This window comes from Pygocentrus nattereri, chromosome 12 (assembly GCF_015220715.1).
Source record: "Pygocentrus nattereri isolate fPygNat1 chromosome 12, fPygNat1.pri, whole genome shotgun sequence".
Taxonomy (NCBI): domain Eukaryota; kingdom Metazoa; phylum Chordata; class Actinopteri; order Characiformes; family Serrasalmidae; genus Pygocentrus; species Pygocentrus nattereri.
In genome coordinates this window covers 37,778,084-37,800,454 of record NC_051222.1, presented here as the reverse complement: position 1 = coordinate 37,800,454, position 22,371 = coordinate 37,778,084, and the positions used below count along the sequence as shown (strand labels likewise).

Here is a 22,371-nt window from a genome sequence, read left to right as displayed (position 1 = left end):
AAATTAGTAAAGAGAAGTTCAGGTGCGTGGGAATATGGATTACACACAACTTCAAAAATCTCTATAAATTGAACTTTCTTCCCCTGATATCCTGCTTAAAACAGGATTTCAAACGGTGGGATTTGCTACCCCTCTCTTTACGCGGAAGGATCAATACAGTTAAGATGAATGTGCTACCTAGATTTTTATATTTATTTCAGAGCCTCCCTTTTTTCTTACCCAGTTCTTTCTTTAGATCTTTGGATGCACTAATTTCAGACTTCATATGGAATAAAAAGACTCCACGTATACAGAAGTGTATATTGCAAAAGCCTCAATCCCAGGGTGGGATGGTGCTCCCGAATTTTCGATTTTATTACTGGGCAGCCAATATTAGAAATTTGCTGTACTGGATGGAGAGAATAGAGGAGTCTCACACCCCTAAGTGGGTAATCTTAGAAAATTCCTCCTGTAACTCCACCTCCTTGTCAGCATTATTGTGCTCCAGGCTCCCGTGGGAAAAGCCTATCTTTTACTACAGCAAAAATCCTATTGTTATACAAACAGTTAAAATTTGGAACCAGTTTAAATGGGCTTTCGCTCTTTTATGTGCCTCAGTTCATACTCCATTATTAAAAAATCATAGGTTTACCCCCTCAGTAGCAGATGGAGTATTTAATATCTGGTCTAGGAATGGAATTTCATCAATACAGGATCTATATATAAATAAACATTTTGCATCCTTTGAACAGCTGGTGAATAAATTTAATAGCCCTAGGACACATTTTTTCCAGTTATTTACAGCTGCAAAGCTTTGTAACAACACTCTTTGATTGCTTCCCCTTAAACCTTCCTATTTCCCTACTAGATCTCATTTTAAAACTTGGGATAGATTCTAGACAAGCTATAGGTAGGACATATGAGCTCCTTATTTCACAGAACCAGATCTTTTTAAATTATCTCAAAAGCAGGTGGGAAGAGGATCTGAATGACCAAATCCCAGAAGACATGTGGCATAGAATTATTCGAATAATACATTCATCCTCTATTTGTCAACGACATTCTGTAATGCAGTTTAAGGTAGTTCATCAACTTCATTGGAGTAAAGTAAAACTAGCTAAGTTTAAACCAAGTCTGGATACAGCATGTGATAGGTGCAAACAAGATTCTGCTAATTTGTTACACATGTTTTGGACGTGTCCAAAACCATATCAATTCTGGCAGTCTATTTTCAATACTCTTTCAAGAACTTTAGAAACCCCAATAGACTACTCTTCTTATGCTGCATTATTTGGTGTCTTACCATTAGACTCTCATCTGAGCATATATAAAGGCAATATGTTAGCCTTCTGCACTTTATTAGCCAGGCGACTGATACTGTTCAGGTGGAAAGTTCCTCATCCCCCTACTTTCTCTCAATGGATCAAAGAGGTTATGCAAAATCTCAAGCTTGAGAAGATAAGATAAGAAACTAAAGGGCAGGCCTGCAGGGGTTTTTCAGTCTTTTCCTTTCTTCTCTGTTCATTTCTTTTGTCTTCACAAGTCTCCTTATCTCTCCATTCTCAGCCACGTACTGAGAAAAGAGATTAGAAGTTATACGGTTATAAGTAGGCTGGCACAAATAAGGCACAGGTGAATCCTATCAGCTACTCAGCCCACTGGGGGCAGCTCACCTCTGCACAGTGACCGATAAGTTAGCACCAATATTGGGAGGGGAAGGCTGATGCTGACAGTCGAGGGTAAGAAGATTTTGAAAAGCTGAAGTCCAAGATGAGCATTCTAGGCCCAGACTCTTTGAAAACCAGATGCCAAGAGGACCTAGAGAGCGGCCACTAGTTACCCAGGTTATAGCAGAACATGCAGCATCAAAGATGGTTGTAGGATCTCCAGGGCAGAGCAGCAAGGAGGCCGTGAGGAGCACCACTGCTGCCACTGGTACTGCTAAGGTTAAGACAAGCCTCTGCAGCAGTCACAGGTCCCACTTCAGTCTCTCTACACCAGTGCATCGATGAAGGCAAAGCCACAGAGCTGTTGTTCAGCTGTTGCCAGCAACAGTCAGTATGGATGACTCATCAGCCAAGGGAGATCCCCCACCCTAGCATGGCCCAGGAGAACAGGGCAGCTCCCAGGTCAGTCCACAGACTCTGTGGTCCTTGGGGACAGGGACTTTTGTAAGGGAGGTGTAGTCTGACATATTCTGGAAATTTTTGCATATTTATTTGGGGTCATTTGTTCTATAACTCTTGTTCACTGAGTTTAATCTATAAAGAATCTTATTATGAATACACTTACATTTGTTGTTTGGTCAGTGGTGTCCGTGGGAGGAGCTGTGAAGCTGGTTAGCGGTGTTGGTGGGAGGAGCTGTGAAGCTGGTTAGTGGTGTTGATGGGAGGAGCTATGAAGCAGAATAAGTATGAATCATTTTAAAGAAACAGGAATTGACCAACACCAGCCAGAGACACAACCGTGTTTGGTGTAGGACTGAAAGAAGCCGTTTCCCTCTGAACGGTACAGGACCAACCTTGGTAAACGGTGGACTGGAGTTTATATGAACATCACTAAGACTGAAGTTTAGACCAGAATGAAGATTCTCCTCATCTTCACCCTCCACCTGATCTCAGGTCAGATTCACTGCTTCAGAATAAAGTAGAAACCACAGACGGTTAAACTACAGAACAGAGATATTTCCAGGTCATATTGACCAGAGTTAGATTCAGGATTTACATGATGGAGGAGGAGCTGTTTTTAATAAGATCAGAGAGATCAGTGAAATGCTGAATGTCATTGACAGGTGGAGCAGCTGGTATCAATGTGATCGGCTTCCTGGGAGGAAGAGTCACAATCAACTGCAAACACAGTGACTACGAATGGAGCGAGAAGTCTTTTTGCAAAATGAAAACACAAGCTGAGTGTGACTATATTATAGTTGCTGAGTATGAACAGCGTAACACGTGGATTCAGGAAGACAGATTTGAGCTCTTTGATGACTCTTATAAAACCATTATAGTTTCCATCAGACAGCTGAGCTCAGAGGATGCTGGAACATATCAGTGTGGAGAGGCTGGGAGCTGGAGTCATCAGATTAACCTCCGAGTGATCAGAGGTGAGAACCTTCAGACTCTGTTTGTTTAAATGCGTCTACCACTTAAAATTAATACATTAAATAAAAATTAAAGGTGCATTTTTCATGATTCCAGACTGAGCAGAGTCAGTAAATTCCCATAGACATACTTTTTAGAAAAGCAAATTTCCAATGAAATCCAGTTTTTTTGCCAATCATTCACATACTGTGCATAATTCCTTTCTGCAGTCAAGATTTGACAAAACAAATCAGTAAATATATTAATATATTAATTCAGTTTGTGTGATGAACAGATCCGTGTTGTTTGGGGTCAAAGACTGTGGCTGGTTATGTGGGAGAGACCGTCACCATCAGCTGTTCTTATCCAGAGGAGTTTGAGAGTCACACCAAGTACTTCTACAAACTTGATGATCATCATATTCCTACAATGATGGACACCACAGAGACTCAGAGAGGCAGATTCTCCATCTCTGAGGACAGAAGATTTAAAGTTCTCAGTGTGAGGATCAGTGATGTGAGAGAAGATGATGGAGGAGTTTATTACTGTGGAGTGGGGAGAGAAGGAGAGTCAGTCAGTTATCACTCCTTCTACACAGAGATTCAGCTGCAGGTCACTGGTGAGATCCATTATTTTATTACCATTGTTTACCTTGTTTCTGGTGTAACTGAGCATGAAACTACACTTGTGAGTTCAGACCATGCCTTCAACATGGCGGTGGTAGTATGAGGGAGACTGACTGAAGGAGGGGAGAACTCTGAGAACCTGGGCTGGAGTTCTGTGCTTCTGTCTGTGGCCTGAAGGCCAGACCCTCATGCCTGAAGCAGGACTGATGCTGGACTGAGGAACGTGTTGAGATGGGGTGGTGGTGGGGATGAGAACATTCAGCCATGTTCCTCCCCCCAAACTTCAGTTATGACAGAACTGCAGTAAACAAGCACATTAAACTCTAAATATAACATGTTCATGTAATCATAGTTACTCATCATTTTCAATTTGTGTTTTTCATATGAAGTTTAAATATGACAAATAATTGTATGTGATTATAAAATACGAGAGATTCAATATCTGTAAGGAGATCTGTGATTGGCTGAGCCTCTAGATAACCTATTTCAGGATTTCCTCTGTTCAGCTAAGATCATCGTCCTTCAGAGGAAACCAGAGTTTAACTCTCTCAACACTGTTTCCTTCTCCATCTTCAGTCCTAAACTCAAAGAAGTTGTGTAATAAGAAAAATAGAAGATTAGAGAAGACAGAAAAAATAGGGGAAGGATGATGGGAGTGTTACAGAAAGCAGAAACAGAGCTGTACACAGACGTGGTGAGATCACTGACCGCTGACACTGATTTTTCTGTGTCTGTATTTGTCTTATTCATATATGAACACCATGTGATTAGATAGGACCTCAACAGAGACCTCAACACAGGCTACGTATCCTGGTAAGTGTGTGTGTGTGTGTGTGTGTGTGAGAGTGTGTGTGTGCAAGAAGAATAGGTAATACTGACATCAAGTGTTTAAAATGGGAACTGCAGTCTAAATTCAAAACATTGGAGAGAGTTGTCTGCCCCGCCCCCTCCTCCCCTAGAAGCTGACATGGGGTGGCAGGTTGACGACACTAAACCTACACAGACTTTGTAAAGCTCTGACAATAGCAACAACAAGTCCTACACTGTTAGTTGATAAGTTAATGTATATATTTGCAATGTTTTTAGAACTGTTTGCAAATTATGAACCAGCCAATGTTTTATATCTGTGTCAGTGTTAGCTAGATGCATGGCTGCTGTGTATGGTAGCCAAAGCTAAGCCTGTTTTCCAGAAAACAAAAAAAAGCCCACTGCCCAGAAAGTACCCAGTCTGGAGTTGGAGTTCTAACTTTGCAGGCCCCAATAACACACTGCTCAATGTAACAGACAACATGTAGATCATTTCACATTTATTTCAGAAGAGTAGCCCATTCTTCTTCATTGTTGCAGCCCATCGTAGATCTCACTTATGAAGTGCCCTCAGTGGTGTCAAGTTAGCTAACTTTAACGGAAGCTCAGTGCTTTCCTATCCGGGTGAAAATTAGCCAACTTGGCATCCATCTCAAAGTCCTTCTGGGCTCTAAGTCGTCTCCATCTTTCAAATGCATCAGTGATATTTACTAACCTTTCACCATGTCTCTGGTCAGGGAGCTTACAGAAGGATGCTGAACTGTTTTAGATATTGGCCAAGTGATGAGCGGTGGCTGGTTTCCTCCAGACATGATGCTTGGCTTCCGTCTGGCCTTTCTAACATACAGGCCTGATTGGTGGAGTGCTGCAGAAATGGTTGTCCTTCTGGAAAGTTCTCCTCTTTCCACAGAGCAATGCTGGAGCTCTGTCAGAGTGACCCTTAGGTTCTTGGTCACCTCCCTGACTAAGGCCCTTCTACCCCGATCACTCAGACTGGCCAGGCGGCCAGCTCTAGGAAGAGTCCCAGTGGTTCCAAACTCTGTCCATTTCTGGATGATGGAGGCCACTGTGCTCATTGGGACCTTCAATGCTGCAGAAATATTTCTGTACCCTTCCCCAGATCCGTGCCTCGATACAATCCTGTCTCAGAGGTCTACAGACAATTCCTTGGACTTCATGGCTTGGTTTGTGCTCTGACATGTACTGTCCACTATGGGACCATATATAGACAGGTGTGTGCCTTTCCACATCATGTCCAATCAACTAGATTCACCACAGGTGGACCCCAATCAAGTTGTTAAAACAACTGAAGGATGATCAGTGAATACTTTCCAGATGCACTGTGTATATTTGTTAATATATACACTCACTGGCCACTTTATTAGGTACACCTAATTCAGGTGCTTGTTAACACAAATAGCTAATCAGCCAATCACACGGCCGCAACTCAATGCATTTAGGTAAGTAGAGGTGGTCAAGACAACTTGCTGAAGTGCAGACCGAGCATCAGAACGGGGAAGAAAGGGGATTTAAGGGACTTTGAACGTGGCGTGGTTGTTGGTGCCAGACGGGCTGGTCTGAGTATTTCAGAAACTGCTGATCTGCTGGGATTTTCACGCTCAACCATCTCTAGGGTTTACAGAGAGCGGTCTGAAAAAGAGGAAATATCCAGTGAGCGGTCAGTTATGTGGACGAAAATGCCTTGTTGATGTGAGAGGTCAGAGGAGAATGGGCAGACTGGTTCCAGATCATAGTGTTGTTTATTCTCAGTTGAGTAGGTGGGATGACGAAAGCTCTGTAGACACTATCTGGATTTAAACATGAACAACTTTATTTCAAATGAAAAGATAGCGCTAAAAGCCCTTGTTGCAGAGACCCAGAAGCCAATGCGGAATCTCCTCCAAGTCCACGATGGTTCAGCTTTTTAAACAAAATTTACGCACACACACATAACGCACACACGTAATGCAAAATCCATACATTAACATGTGAACACAACTGGAAAAGCTTATTCTTACAGCTGACAAGGCAGCTAGGCCTCAATTCTCCCTTCAACATATACATTCACACGAGAAAACATCTTATGGTATGGCTTACATCTGGTTTTTGTTATTATGGCCTCAGCTTCTAGAAGGACAGAGAGGCCCCCTCGCTCATTACAAACCCTTAAGATATAACGTTCCCACAGAAAATCTGACGTTACATATGGAATGACAGATAAAAATACAAAGAAAAACATGAATACTGCAATATAACAATATAACAAAAACATGATAAGTGTAAATACACCTCAATAGAAAGGCAACAAGAACTCAAATAACCAACCAAAATCTCTGATGAATGTTTCCAACACCTTGTTGAAAATATGCCACAAAGAATTAAGACTGTAAGACTGTTCTGAAGGCAAAAATGGGTCCAACTTTTACTAACAAGATGTACCTAATAAAGTGGCCAGTGACTGTGTGTGTGTGTGTGTGTGTGTGTGTGTGTGTGTGTGTGTGTGTGTGTGTGTATATATATATATATATATATATATATATATATATATATATATATATATAAAAAATATGAAACGGAGACATTATTATTCATAGTATTTTTATTATTATAAATTACTAAAATATCAGACATTTTGGTGCTTGTTATTGAGTAATGAATTATTTATGCAGTGCCATAGAAGAACCACTTCAGGTCCCTTAAAAAACTTTCAGTGGATCTTTCTTTTGAGGACCATTTTTGTAAATGCTGTGTGAATGGAAATAACCTAAATAAAGCTTAAAGAGCCTCTTTATTTGTGTGACACTTATTTAAACCTTAGAAAAGCTAATATGTTTCCAAACCTATTTCTTAGTTTATTTATTTGACATGGACATAACAGTAGCATTTGAACTGCAACATACAGTTATACCTCGGGGAACCAAGTGGTTTCTCTATGGCATCACTCGAACACTTTGTGGTGGCTTTTTTTATGCAATTACCATAATTCATTGTGGATTTGAGTTATTCTGAAGTTATTCAGGTGTGGGATAAAAGCCTACGCTAGTCATTAGGTCTTGATCATTTAAGAGTTCAAAGAAAGTAAATTAATTCTACAACCCCAATTCCAAAAAAGGAATTGCTATGTAAAATGTAAATAAACATAAATAAAAACAGAACGCATTCACTCAGCATCATTAACTGCTTAGTACAGATAGGGTCACAGTAGCAGTTGGGAGAGCAGAGAATCCCAGACGACCCTGTCCCCCACAACTTCCTCCAGCTCATTCCGGGGGATGCCAAGCTGCTGCCAGGCCAACTTAGAGATGTAATCCCTCCATCGGGTCCTAGTACAACCCCGGGGTCTCATCCCAGTAGGCCATGCCTGGTAAACCCCCACTAGGAGGCATCCAGGGGGCACCCTGATCAGATGCCTGGATCACCTCAACTGGCTCCCCAGATGACCTCTTCACCCTATCAAGTAAAGTGTAGCCCGCCTCCCTGTGAAGAAAGCTGATTTCCACCACTTGTATTCGTGATCTCATTCTCTCAGTCATTACCCACAGCTCATGGCCATGAGTGAAGGTGAGGATGTAGACCGAGAAAAAGAACATCATCTGAAAACAGCAGACATTTTATTTTAACAACAGCCTGTAAATGTCTGGGAAGAGACCAATTCCTGGAGTTTTGGGAGAGGAATTCCGAATGTTCCATTCTTGTCTGATGTAGGATTCTAGCCACTCAACGGTCCTGGGTCTTCGCCAAATTTTTCATTTCATGATGTGCTAAATGTTTCCTGTTGGTAAAGGTCTGGACTGCAGGCAGTCAGTTCAGCACCTGGACTCTTCTTCAGTGAAGCCGTGCTGCTTTGATGGATGCAGTATGTTTGTCTTGTTGAAATATGCAAGGCCTTCCCTGAAAGAGACGCTGTTTGGATGTTGTTCTAAAACCTCTATATACTGTTCAGCTGCCCACACCATAGGCATTAATGCAGCCCTGTACTGTTTTGAACTATGTGCTGATAACAAGCTGGATGTGTCCTCTCCTCTTGAGACTGCAAGACACAGCATCCATGGTTTCCAAAAAGAATTTCCAAAAATTTCAAATTTTGATTAATCTCATCACAAACCAGTTTTCCTTTTTGTTGCAGTCCATTTTAAATGAGCTTTGGCCCAGAGAAGATGCCAGTATACATGTGGCTTCTTCTTTGCATGATGCAGCTTTAACTTACATTTGTGGATTGCACCACGAACTGTGCTCACAGACAATGATCTCTGGAAGTGTTTCCAGGACAGAATCATGAATGTTTTTAATTCAGTGAGGCCTAAGAGCCCAAAGATCACAAGCATCCAATATTGACCATCAGCCTTGTCCCTTGCGTACAGGGATTTCTCCAGATTCTCAGAATCTTTTGATAATATGTTCTGTAGATGGTGGGATATCCAAAGTCTTTGCAGTTTTGTGTTGAGGAACATTTTTCTGCTCCACAATTTTCATATGCAGTTTTATGCAGGTTGATGAACCCCATGAAGCCCATCTTTGCTTCTGAGAGACTCTGCTTCTCTAAAATGCTCTTTTTATACTCAGCCATGTGAGTTGGTTGCAAATTTCTCCTCCATCTGTTTTTTTTATTATTATTTTATTAGTACCACTTACTTTTACTAGTTACCAGTTAAACTAGATTTTGTTGCCCCTGTCCCAACTTTCTTGAGATGTTTTGCTGGCATCAAGTTCTAAATGAGAATGTCTCACTTTCAACATCTGATATTTGTTCTATGTTATATTGTGAATTAAATATGGGTCCATGAGATTTGCAAATTATTGCATTCTGTTTTTATTTACATTTTACACAGCGCCTAAACTTTTTTGGAACTTCTGCACCTTCTTCTGCATCACATGCTTCTACAGCTGATGTGTTGAAAGTTAACAAAAATTATTCAGATGTTTTCTTCACTTTTGTCAGGTCCATCTTTACCAGCAGGACTCTACCCTGCTGTGGGTTTCAGTGCTGCACTGCTTGGTTTTGCATTGCTGCTGGTCATTTGCTTGAAAATAAAAAAATCTTCACTGTCAGGTAGACCATGTTTTAAATGTCTCTCTATAAAGTTTTGTAATATATGTTCATTATTAATTACTTAATGTCTCATGTCAGATGGTGTAAAATAACATAATATTCTGTAGATTGTTACAGTAATCCTCTGCTGCTAAAGCTCCACTGATACCCTCTACTAGAGGATATACATATATATATATATATATATATGAGTAACAAAAGGTTGTCATTAAAGATTCTGAGATGATTGTGATTCTGAAGATTGAAATTTGGATTCTGTTTTGAATTGAATCATTTCTTTCTTGACATTACCTAAACCAGAAGCAATGATCATATTTTAATCATATAAGATAATCAAAGACTACATCAGCTTGTGAATAATCATACCTAATATTTTTTCTCTTTCTACAGACTCTGTTTACACCAGACCACCAGCCAGCAGAACTGTGAGTAAAGAAGCTCAGGGGTAAACTGAGACTTTTCCATAATTGAAATACATTCTGAAACTATTCAGGATTTATTGTTATATACTTCTTGAAAAAAAAATAGGTAGGAATTTCTCACACTTAAAATTGCTCAGTGCATCAATACATTTAATGTAATATGATAGATCATGAATATGTTGTTAAAGGTTCTGATTTCTATCAAAAGTCACATTGATTAGAGGTTTAATTAAGTATACACTTGACTAGGTACTCCTGATGTGTGTTTACTTGATCCTTAATGGTTTTATTTTAGGTATAATCAGTATAGTGAATGTGACAGAGTCCGTATGTGTTGCTGTGATTTCAGACTGATAATGAGTATGAAGATGACCCATCTGGAAACCCCAACAACATCAGCATGGGTCCAGTCCTCCAGAGCATAGATCCTAACACCAAACAATTAGGTTCAGTCTACCAGAGTCTAAACCCCAACATCAAACAATTAGATGCAGTCTATGAGGGTCTAAACCCCAACACCAACCAATCAGATTCAGTTTATCAATGTGTAAAACACGAGTACCAAACAATTAGATTCCATCTACCAGAGTCTAAACCCCAACACCAAGATTCAGTCTTCCAAAATCTGAACTCCAAAATCAACCAATCAGATTCAGTCTACCAGAGCCTAAGCCCCAACACCAACCAATCCGATTCAGTTTACCAGAGCCTAAACCCCAACACCAACCAATCAGAATCAGTCTACCAGAGCCTAAACTATAATACTGAGGAATCACATTCATTCAACAAAGCCTGACCCCCATCACCAAGGAATCAGATTAAGTCTACTAGAGCCTAAAGCCCAACACCAACCAATCAGATTCAGTCTACCAGAGCCTAAACCCCAACACCAACCAATCAGATTCAGTCTACCACAGCCTAAACCTTAACACCAAGGAATCACATTCATTCAACAAAGCCTTAGCCCCAACACCAAGGAATCAGATTAAGTCTAGTAGAGCCTAAAGCCCAACACCAACCAATCACATTCAGTCTACTAACAACCCCAACAAAAAACAATCAAATTCACTCTGGTGGAGTCTAAACCCAACACCAACCAATCAGATTCAGCCGACCAGAGTCTAAACCCCAACACCAAGGAATCCGATTCAGTTTACCAGAGTATAAACCCCAACACCAACCAATTAGATTCAGTCTACCAGAGTTTAAACCCCAACACCAACCAATCAGATTCAGCCTACCAGAGCCTAAACCCCAACAATAAACAATCAGATTCAGTCTACGAGAGCCTAAGCCCCAAAACCAATAAATCAGGTTCACTCTAACAAAGCCTAAACCTCAAAACCAACCAATCAGATTTAGTCTACCAGAGCCTAAACACCAACACAACACAATCAGATTCATTCAAGTAGAACCTAAATCCCAACCCCAAACAATCAGATTCAGTCTACCAGAGCCTGGACCCTGATTATAGCTAATCTGTTTCAATCTAATAGAGCCTAGACCCCAAAACCAACTAGTCAGATTAAGTCTACAAGAAAAGCCTAAATTCCAACATCAACAAATCAGAGCAAGTCTACCAGAGCCTTAGCACAACCACACAGATTCATATTATATAATAATGTTCAGATGGATGATCATGTTCAGATTCAACCTACCACGGCCTGCTTTCTACCACAGTCTACCAGTCTCTTAACACAATGCAGAGATTCACCCTACTGCACTTTAGCCACTAATGCCAACTGATCATGTAATATACTGCAACAAAGAGATTGAGCTGTGCACCAAGTTTCTCTAAACAGAAATTCAGCAAAGCAGGGCAGGTAAAGGGCTTTATCAGTAATTAATATTTTCTTTAATGGGCTGATTCATTCGTTTTATCTAACATTGCATTGTGAACGTTCTAAGTAGTCTGCCGCACATTTTTCTCAGATGTTTTCACTAAATTTTTAACTGCTGTTTTTGATAATGATACACTCCTAATGTGTATTATTAGTGGTATTCTAACTTTCTTGGTTAATTTGGCAACTGTTTTCTAGCTAATGCTAAAGCTTCTGCCTGTGTCAAAGTTTTGGCTTTCATTATTAGATTTTTATTTTTGAAAATGAACTTAATGTTTGTTCATATAGAAAATTATTATAATGCATTTAAGAAACTTAAAAAGTTTAAACAGACTGAAAAAGTACTTACAGTTCTCTTGTACCTGCTTTTAAAAAAGGTTGTGATGATGTTTATTATAAGGTATTTTGATTTTAGTCCAACTTGAGGAAAGTAAAATAGATTTTGGCAACAGGTTTGGACACTTTATAAGACATAACATAGCTGAGTGTAGCAATTTGCATTAATTACAGTAAACAATGCAAATTGATGTTTCCACCCTAAGTGAACACAGACCAACCAAACCATATAAAATAGGACACTTGAACTCTTTTCTTATTATTGATCTACTTTGAAAGTAATATGTAGTTGATGTAGGTGGAAGTGTGAGTTTAAAGGGTGAATTAATTCGGTATATTTATTTTAATATTCTGTCCATGTACTCTTTAACACCGCATGGTGAGACATATAAGGTGCGGTGAATCCAGATTTCTTTCTCTTCAGAATTGTAATTATTATTCATTATAACCGGATATGTACCTTTTCCACAAATGTGTGTCACGATTAGCCCCTCCCAGTCCTGTCCATGTGCTCCTTTGTTTTGGTTTCAGTCCTGCCCCCTGTTTGGTTACTCCGCCCCTGATTGTATTCACCTGTCCCTCATTGTTACGTGTATTTAAGCCCTGTGTTTGCCAGTCATTATATCTTTGTATCTGGTCTTTGTTTTATGTGAATTCTGGTTCTTTGTCATGTCTGTCCCCCAATCTGTACGTATTGGCTCATTGACCCTGGACTGTTTTGACCACGACCCTGGATTTGCCCATAATACATTTCGCTTATCTCAGCGTGTGCGTCCGCCTCCTCGCTCCCCCTTACAATGTGGCATTTATAATATCTTTGTTTTGTTGTGTTTCTCTTTTTTGTACATGTCAAATAAGAGCAAAACTTTTGTCCACATCATTTTTTTTTGCTGCAACACTGTATGTTTTGCCATTTTTATTGTTAGGTTGTTCTTTTTACAGTTTACCTTTGTAATAAATGCTTAAGAAAACAAGGTCTGCTCAGTTCATCCTTCGGTGGAGGAATTACACTACAAGATAATGTAGCCAACTCGAACAGCATTTCCATCGCTGACTGTGTTTACTTGCAAAGATTTTTGCCAATTACAGATTCAGACTGAGGTATTTATTCTCACTCTATTCAACAATCTGATGGAAAATCTTCGTTTATATACTCACTACAAGTAATCTGATGCAAAATGGCAAACATTACAGTGAACATCACATGCGGTCCAGTCAGAGTGAGATGAGCAGCAGTGAGCAGTGCTTGTGTTTTTAACTGCTTTAAAATGACGTCAGACTCAGGAAAACGTCCTTCACATGTCCTTATTAAAGAAGGCCGAGAGGAAGACGTCGTGTTCTGAGACGCATAAGCTGGACGTCCGTCCCACCGCTGTCTTTTAAAGATCAGAGCATGAACTTCGTCTCCTCTGCAGACCAGTTTCTGCTCCGCCGTGTTGAACGGTATAAACTCTCACTGTGACGTGACGCACATGCAGAACGGACTTGAACTTTCCCACAGGGAATGTAATCGGATACAGACGTTTACACGGATATTATTCTTCTATTTAATGGACTATTTACAGGACAACCCACCTCGTTCAATCGGATAGAAACTATTCCGAATGGTCTCAATCGGACTAGAATATTCCGATTGAGGTGTTCACATGGACATATCCTATTCCCGATTGAGCTATTAGGCGGATTACTAAGAGATCAGAGGTCAGCCTGAATACTGAGTTACTCCCAGGTTGCAGGGAGTAACTCACCTGCAGTTCATTTACCTGCCAAATTAAGGACCTTCAGTAAACTAGCTCACTGCAAAATATTGCCAGTTTATCCTGCGTACCAAGCCTTGTTTCCTTACTGTTGATGATTTTGGATTACCTTGACATTTTTCTGCACTCTTGGAGTCTTTTGGCTTTTGGATGTCCCTTTGGTGTTTTTGCTGTTTCGTGAACTTTACTAGTGTTTTGACTGTCTGACTTTTTTTGATTCTCTTTTTTGTGTTTTGGAGTAAAACGGGTGCATGGATTCAAGTCAGTCTGTAGAGTCTTCCTGACACAATGATGTGTCTTACTGTGACACATCATTGTACCAAGACACGTCATCCACGACTATAGCAGAGTTGAACCAGAGGGGGAGCTGCAGAGTCAGAACTGACCAAGATAAACATGATATGTGTTCCTGTTTGAAGCAGGGCTGGTATATTTTATTATTACAGAGCAGAGCTTTTCAGCTGTTAATGAAAAACAAGGTCTTAGGATGTAGATACTCGTTAAGACAAAAACAAATACTGCCAGAAAACGATGTCAGACAAACAAAACAAACAAACATGACAGCGACATAAACTATAAAACGAGAAGAGAAAACAACCGGGAAAGGAAGGGTCACTAAATCCACCCAGGTGGAAAGAGTAAAGATTAGGTGGGGCTACATGGGAAGAGACAAGAGAGGGTAAGTAATGTATAAACCACAGTCAAGTAAAAGCTCATATCTTCATTAACTAAATATCTCATTAGTTAATTAGTCAGTTATAAAGTAAAAGCTTATAAATGTCTTATACACTCTTGTCATTATAAAGTGTTACCAAACAACAGAAATGCTGGCAGAGGTATCATGATTCTCAGTGAGTAACACTAGGTGTCACTGTTGTCCTTTCTGCACTGCAGCAGAGTTGGTCATCAGCCCTGAGCATCTGGTGAAAACACCAGGTTCAGTTTATGTTGTTTGATTTCTGCTCTGCTGTGTTCGTAGCTCTGTTAGCATTCTTAGCTTTGCAGACCCTAAAAGCCACACAGTCTTATTAGCATCCCTCCTAACTCTGTAGGCCCTGCTAGCTTTGTTAGTACCTGCTAGCTTGTTAGCCCCTGCTAGCTTTGTTAGTATCTGCTAGCTTTGTTAGCCCCTGATAGCTTGTTAGCCCCTGATAGCTTTGTTAGCCCCTGATAGCTTTGTTAGTCCCTGATAGCTTTGTTAGCCCCTGCTAGCTTGTTAGCCCCTGCTAGCTTTGTTAGTCCCTGATAGCTTTGTTAGTACCTGCTAGCTTGTTAGCCCCTGCTAGCTTTGTTAGTATCTGCTAGCTTTGTTAGCCCCTGATAGCTTGTTAGCCCCTGATAGCTTTGTTAGCCCCTGATAGCTTTGTTAGTCCCTGATAGCTTTGTTAGCCCCTGCTAGCTTGTTAGCCCCTGATAGCTTTGTTAGCCCCTGATAGCTTTGTTAGTATCTGCTAGCTTTGTTAGCCCCTGATAGCTTGTTAGTCCCTGATAGCTTTGTTAGCCCCTGATAGCTTGTTAGTCCCTGATAGCTTTGTTAGCCCCTGCTAGCTTTGTTAGTACCTGCTAGCTTTGTTAGTATCTGCTAGCTTTGTTAGTCCCTGATAGCTTTGTTAGCCCCTGCTAGCTTTGTTAGTACCTGCTAGCTTTGTTAGTCCCTGATAGCTTTGTTAGCCCCTGCTAGCTTTGTTAGTATCTGCTAGCTTTGTTAGTACCTGATAGCTTGTTAGTCCCTGATAGCTTGTTAGTCCCTGATAGCTTTGTTAGTACCTGCTAGCTTTGTTAGTATCTGCTAGCTTTGTTAGCCCCTGCTAGATTTGTTAGTACCTGATAGCTTTGTTAGCCCCTGATAGCTTTGTTAGTACCTGCTAGCTTGTTAGCCCCTGATAGCTTTGTTAGCCCCTGATAGCTTTGTTAGCCCCTGATAGCTTTGTTAGTCCCTGATAGCTTTGTTAGTCCCTGATAGCTTGTTAGTCCCTGATAGCTTTGTTAGCCCCTGATAGCTTTGTTAGTCCCTGATAGCTTTATTAGCCCCTGCTAGCTTTGTTAGTATCTGCTAGCTTTGTTAGCCCCTGATAGCTTGTTAGTCCCTGATAGCTTTGTTAGCCCCTGATAGCTTGTTAGTCCCTGATAGCTTTGTTAGCCCCTGCTAGCTTTGTTAGTACCTGCTAGCTTTGTTAGTATCTGCTAGCTTTGTTAGTCCCTGATAGCTTTGTTAGCCCCTGCTAGCTTTGTTAGTACCTGCTAGCTTTGTTAGTCCCTGATAGCTTTGTTAGCCCCTGCTAGCTTTGTTAGTATCTGCTAGCTTTGTTAGTACCTGATAGCTTGTTAGTCCCTGATAGCTTGTTAGTCCCTGATAGCTTTGTTAGCACCTGCTAGCTTTGTTAGTATCTGCTAGCTTTGTTAGCCCCTGCTAGATTTGTTAGTACCTGATAGCTTTGTTAGCCCCTGCTAGCTTTGTTAGTACCTGCTAGCTTTGTTAGTATCTGCTAGCTTTGTTAGCCCCTGATAGCTTGTTAGTCCCTGATAGCTTTGTTAGCCCCTGCTAGCTTTGTTAGTATCTGCTAGCTTTGTTAGCCCCTGCTAGATTTGTTAGTACCTGATAGCTTTGTTAGCCCCTGCTAGCTTTGTTAGTACCTGCTAGCTTTGTTAGTATCTGCTAGCTTTATTAGCCCCTGATAGCTTTGTTAGTACCTGGTAGCTTTGTTAGCCCCTGCTAGCTTTGATAGCCCCTGCTAGCTTTGTTAGTACTTGATAGCTTTATTAGCCCCTGCTAGCTTTGTTAGTACCTGATAGCTTTGTTAGCCCCTGCTAGCTTTGTTAGCCCCTGCTAGCTTTGTTAGCCCTTGCTTGCTTTGTTAGTACCTGCTAGCTTTGTTAGTACCTGATAGCTTTGTTAGCCCCTGCTAGCTTGTTAGTCCCTGATAGCTTTGTTAGCCCCTGCTAGCTTTGTTAGTATCTGCTAGCTTTGTTAGCCCCTGCTAGATTTGTTAGTACCTGATAGCTTTGTTAGCCCCTGCTAGCTTTGTTAGTACCTGCTAGCTTTGTTAGTATCTGCTAGCTTTGTTAGTCCCTGATAGCTTTGTTAGTACCTGCTAGCTTTGTTAGTCCCTGATAGCTTTGTTAGCCCCTGCTAGCTTTGTTAGTATCTGCTAGCTTTGTTAGTACCTGATAGCTTGTTAGTCCCTGATAGCTTTGTTAGCCCCTGATAGCTTGTTAGTCCCTGATAGCTTTGTTAGCCCCTGCTAGCTTTGTTAGTATCTGCTAGCTTTGTTAGCCCCTGCTAGATTTGTTAGTACCTGATAGCTTTGTTAGCCCCTGCTAGCTTTGTTAGTACCTGCTAGCTTTGTTAGTATCTGCTAGCTTTATTAGCCCCTGATAGCTTTGTTAGTACCTGGTAGCTTTGTTAGCCCCTGCTAGCTTTGATAGCCCCTGCTAGCTTTGTTAGTACCTGATAGCTTTATTAGCCCCTGCTAGCTTTGTTAGTACCTGATAGCTTTGTTAGCCCCTGCTAGCTTTGTTAGCCCCTGCTAGCTTTGTTAGCCCCTGCTAGCTTTGTTAGTACCTGATAGCTTTGTTAGCCCCTGCTAGCTTTGTTAGCCCCTGCTAGCTTTGTTAGCCCTTGCTTGCTTTGTTAGTACCTGCTAGCTTTGTTAGTACCTGATTGCTTTGTTAGCCCCTGCTAGCTTTGTTAGTATCTGCTAGCTTTGTTAGCCCCTGCTAGCTTTGTTAGTCCCTGATAGCTTTATTAGCCCCTGCTAGCTTTGTTAGTACCTGCTAGCTTTGTTAGTCCCTGATAGCTTTGTTAGCCCCTGCTAGCTTTGTTAGTATCTGCTAGCTTTGTTAGCCCCTGATAGCTTGTTAGTCCCTGATAGCTTTGTTAGCCCCTGCTAGCTTTGTTAGTATCTGCTAGCTTTGTTAGCCCCTGATAGCTTTGTTAGTACCTGATAGCTTTATTAGCCCCTGCTAGATTTGTTAGTACCTGATAGCTTTGTTAGCCCCTGCTAGCTTTGATAGCCCCTGCTAGCTTTGTTAGTACCTGATAGCTTTATTAGCCCCTGCTAGCTTTGTTAGTACCTGATAGCTTTGTTAGCCCTTGCTTGCTTTGTTAGTACCTGCTAGCTTTGTTAGTACCTGATTGCTTTGTTAGCCCCTGCTAGCTTTGTTAGTATCTGCTAGCTTTGTTAGCCCCTGATAGCTTGTTAGTCCCTGATAGCTTTTTTAGCCCCTGCTAGCTTTGTTAGTACCTGATAGCTTTGTTAGCCCTTGCTTGCTTTGTTAGTACCTGCTAGCTTTGTTAGCCCTTGCTTGCTTTGTTAGTACCTGCTAGCTTTGTTAGCACCTGCTAGCTTTGTTAGCCCCTGCTAGCTTTGTTAGCCCCTGATAGCTTTGTTAGCCCCTGTTAGCTTTGTTAGCCCCTGTTAGCTTTGTTAGCCCCTGCTAGCTTTTTTAGTACCTGCTAGCTTTGTTAGTATCTGCTAGATTTGTTAGCCCCTGATAGCTTTGTTAGCCCCTGATAGCTTTGTTAGTATCTGCTAGCTTTGTTAGCCCCTGCTAGCTTTGTTAGCCCCTGATAGCTTTGTTAGTATCTGCTAGCCTTCTTAGCCCCTGCTTGCTTTGTTAGCATCTGCTAGCTTTGTTAGCCCCTGCTAGCTTTGTTAGTACCTGCTAGCTTTGTTAGCCCTTGCTTGCTTTGTTAGTACCTGATAGCTTTGTTAGTACGTGATAGATTTGTTAGTACCTGCTAGCTTTGTTAGTAACTCATAGCTTTTTAGACCCTACTAGCTTTGTTAGTCCCTGATAGCTTTGTTAGCCCCTGCTAGCTTTGTTAGTATCTGCTAGCTTTGTTAGCCCCTGATAGCTTTGTTAGTACCTGATAGCTTTATTAGCCCCTGCTAGCTTTGTTAGTACCTGATAGCTTTATTAGCCCCTGCTAGCTTTGTTAGTACCTGCTAGCCTTCTTAGCCCCTGCTTGCTTTGTTAGTATCTGCTAGCATTGTTAGTATCTGCTAGCTTTGTTAGTCCCTGCTAGCTTTGTTAGCCCCTGCTAGCTTTGTTAGTATCTGATAGCTTTGTTAGTATCTGCTAGATTTGTTAGCCCCTGATAGCTTTGTTAGTATCTGCTAGCTTTGTTAGTACCTGCTAGCCTTCTTAGCCCCTGCTTGCTTTGTTAGTATCTGCTAGCATTGTTAGTATCTGCTAGCTTTGTTAGTCCCTGCTAGCTTTGTTAGCCCCTGCTAGCTTTGTTAGTATCTGATAGCTTTGTTAGCCCTTGCTTGCTTTGTTAGTACCTGATAGCTTTTTAGACCCTACTAGCTTTGTTAGTATCTGCTAGCTTTTAGGCCCTCCTAGCTTTGTTAGTCCCTGCTACCTTTGTTAGCCACTGCTAGCTTTGAGAACCTGGGCTGGAGTTCTCTGCTTCTGTCTGTGGCCCTCAGACTGGTCTGTCTCAGACCCTCCTAACTGAAGCAGGACTGAGGAACAGGAAGGAGATGTGGTGGCAGTGGGGAACCCTTCATCACACATGTGAAGTCACAGGGCGCTAGATTGGAAGAAGATGGGGTTTCAGCCACGTTCCTCCGCCAGAAGTTCAATTATAAACCCACCCAGACACGGGGAGAACATGCAAACTCCTGGTCACCCGGCTGGGGAATCGAACCCAGCCCCTCCTCGCTGTGAGCCAACAGCGCTACCCACCGCACCACCAGGGGTGACAATGGAACAAACAATCCACACATTAATCACCGTTATACATACAATGGCCATTTCATACACACACACGTTGAACTGTTAAGCCAGCTGTACTTAACATTACATTTTCTTCTTTTACAGGTGCCAGCGACCGGGCTCCCACCTCGCCTGGATCCGCCTGGACCTCCGGTAAGTAGAAGTTTAAATGAACACCATTAAGTGCCTGTCATAATAAAAGTCACCACAGTGTTTATTGAGGTAGGGTGTATTGCAGTCTTGGTGACATGTCAGGGCAACCTGACATCATCACAGCCCCTTTCACAGATGCAGTTTAGATCACAGTTTTAGTAAGTTCCTCATTTGTAGCTGCTGTGATCAGTGCTGAGCCGTTAGCGCTGTGTTACGTTCATAATCAGCTGTGAGACGCCAGAGCAGCTACAAGCCACTCGACCTCGACCATCTCTCCTGAAATTCCTTCGGCCATCTGTCCGCTCCTTCTGCAGATGCAGTCCAGTCCACATCCTTCTGAAATCCGTTGTCCACGATTGGATCTAATATCTAGGACCTAGGATCTCAATTTCCCTGCCATGTCCATCTCTCTCTCTCTCTCTCTCTCTCTCTCTCTCTCTCTCTTCATCCTTCATGCTTCCTTATTATTCATCCCTCCTCCTTCCCTCATCATCCCAGCCTCTCTCTGTTATAGTTTCATCCCACATCCACTCTCCACCCTTTCCATCTTGCATTCTTCCCTTTCATCCCTCTATCTCAGGCCTCCAGGCTTCTCTATGCCATCCAGTCTGAACTTCATCTCAGTGCAGCTCCATCTCAGATCAGCTCCTGCAGCCCAGCTCTGCAACTCCTTCTGATTCTACATGGCTCTGTCTCAATTCATCTCCATAACTCCTTGCTCCACTTGGATCGGCTCCAACACAGCTCAGCTCCGCAACTTCTTTCTGTCTAAACTCTGCTCCATATCGGATCAGCTCCATCTTAGATCAGCTCCAGTACAATCAGCTCTGCATTTCTGCTACATATAGGATGTAAGATCTCAGACCTTGGATCCCATTTCCCTGCCAGGCACAGTCTCCCTACGCAGTTCCAGCACTTCTAACGCAGCTGCAGTACTTGACACCTCAACAGCTCATGCACCTCCGCTCCTGTCCTCGCCCTCTGGAGCTTCATCCAAACTGCACTCTTGTTTGGACCATGCACCAGTGTGCCCTGATGGATGAATCACATCTGTCCAGTACCTGCACGCTGGAGCCCCCCCTTCACTATTACGATTTCATTCGTTTTAATTAAAAACTCCAGCAGCGCTGCTGCGTCTGATCCACTCAGACCAGTACAGCACACACTAACACACCACCACCATGTCAGTGTTACTGCAGTGCTGAGAATGATCCACCACCCAAATAGCACCTGCTCTGTGAGGGTCCATGGGGGTCCTGACCACTGAAGAACAGGGAAACAGAGTATCAGAGAAACAGATGGACTACAGTCTGTAACTGTAGAACTACAGAGTGGAACTATACGGTCAGTGGAGCTGATAAAGTGGACAGTGAGCGTAGAAACGAGGACGTGTACCTCTATTCAGATTGAACAGCAGGTTTATTTTGGGTTGGTTGTTCTTTAAGTTTCTCTTTATGTGAAGACGGGCTAGTCGCTTTGTTCTGTGTGTAGGCCAGTAGAACGGGAAGTACCGGTCAGCTGTCTGAAGCCTTGCTGATTTGTGCAGCGTGGCTTTTGTAGATACAGCATTGAATTAAGCAGAAGTGGCCGAGGCAGAACTGCGAGTACTATTGCCAGCTAGTAGACTAGCTTTACCACTGAGGGGGACGTCAAGAAGAACAGCAGCAGCAGTGAACAAACAGGGACTGTGGTGGGGCAAACATCCTCATCAGACTTCAACTGTGCAGAGATGAGCTGCAGTGCAGTAAGGAGCTCCATGCACTGGTGTACATGAGGGCATCAGTCATATTCTGATGTCATGTTCAAAGGAAATCTGTCATTCTGCTGCTGAACTTTGCCCAAATCGAGGAGCAGACCAGCACAGTGACACCTGGAGCAACGGGAGGCGACACAACCAGGTAGTGAAATTTAAACCAGCAACCTTCCGGCTGAAGCCTCAGCTCTCCTACCGCTAGGCTTGTTTATTATTCTTAATAAATTTGCAAAATATTCAAACTAACTTTTTTCACTTTGTCATTTTGGGGTATTGTGTGTAGAATTTTGAGGGAAGAAATGAATTTAATCCGTTTTGGAATAAGGCTGTAACATAAAATGTGGGAAAAGTGAAGCGCTGTGAATACTTTCCAGATGCACTCTAGTAGAACATGCAGCATCAGAGATGGTTGTAGGATCTCCAGGGCAGAGCAGCCCCCCATCCAGCATCAGTGAAGGTGAAGGTGAACGGTGGCCGTGAGGAGCACCACTTCTGCCACAGGTACTGCTAAGGTTAAGATCGTGAGGAGCACCACTGCTGCTACTGATACTGCTAAGGTTCAGACGAGCCTCTGCAGCTGTCACAGGTCCCACTTCAGTCTCTCTACACCAGTGCATTGATGGAGACGATGCCACAGAGCTGGTGTTCAGCTGTCGCCATCAGCCTAGATAGACCCCCCACCCCAGCATGGCCCAGGAGAAGAGGGCAGCTCCCAGATCTGTCCAAAGACCCTGTGGTCCTCGGGGACGAGGACTATTGTAAGGCAGGTGTAGTCTGACATATTCAGGACATTTCTGCTTATTTATTTGGGTTATTTGTTCTATAATCGCTATTCACTGAGTT

The 22,371-nt window shown here is 42.2% G+C and overlaps 1 protein-coding gene across 1 annotated transcript; it reads left to right on the top strand.

Moving 5' to 3' along the window:
* Positions 1–1,850: 1,850 nt before the first annotated feature.
* Positions 1,851–20,452, top strand: LOC108443534. Its single transcript, XM_037543346.1, has 9 exons — positions 1,851–1,914; positions 2,987–3,082; positions 3,355–3,678; positions 4,457–4,498; positions 9,432–9,542; positions 9,933–9,967; positions 10,314–10,522; positions 19,728–19,775; positions 20,356–20,452. Exons 1-9 carry the CDS (start codon positions 1,851–1,853, stop codon positions 20,450–20,452), a joined length of 1,026 nt encoding a protein of 341 aa, XP_037399243.1.
* Positions 20,453–22,371: the final 1,919 nt, after the last annotated feature.

What these genes read in the sequence shown, in the direction of transcription:
- LOC108443534 (XM_037543346.1), top strand. Translation starts at nt 1,851, where the DNA reads ATGGTTGTAGGATCTCCAGGGCAGAGCAGCAAGGAGGCCGTGAGGAGC. An exon ending in TAACCTCCGAGTGATCAGAG is followed by an intron (nt 3,083 to 3,354) that starts GTGAGAACCTTC and finishes TGTGATGAACAG; the next exon opens with ATCCGTGTTGTTTGGGGTCA. An exon ending in TATCAATGTGTAAAACACGA is followed by an intron (nt 10,523 to 19,727) that starts GTACCAAACAAT and finishes CTTCTTTTACAG; the next exon opens with GTGCCAGCGACCGGGCTCCC.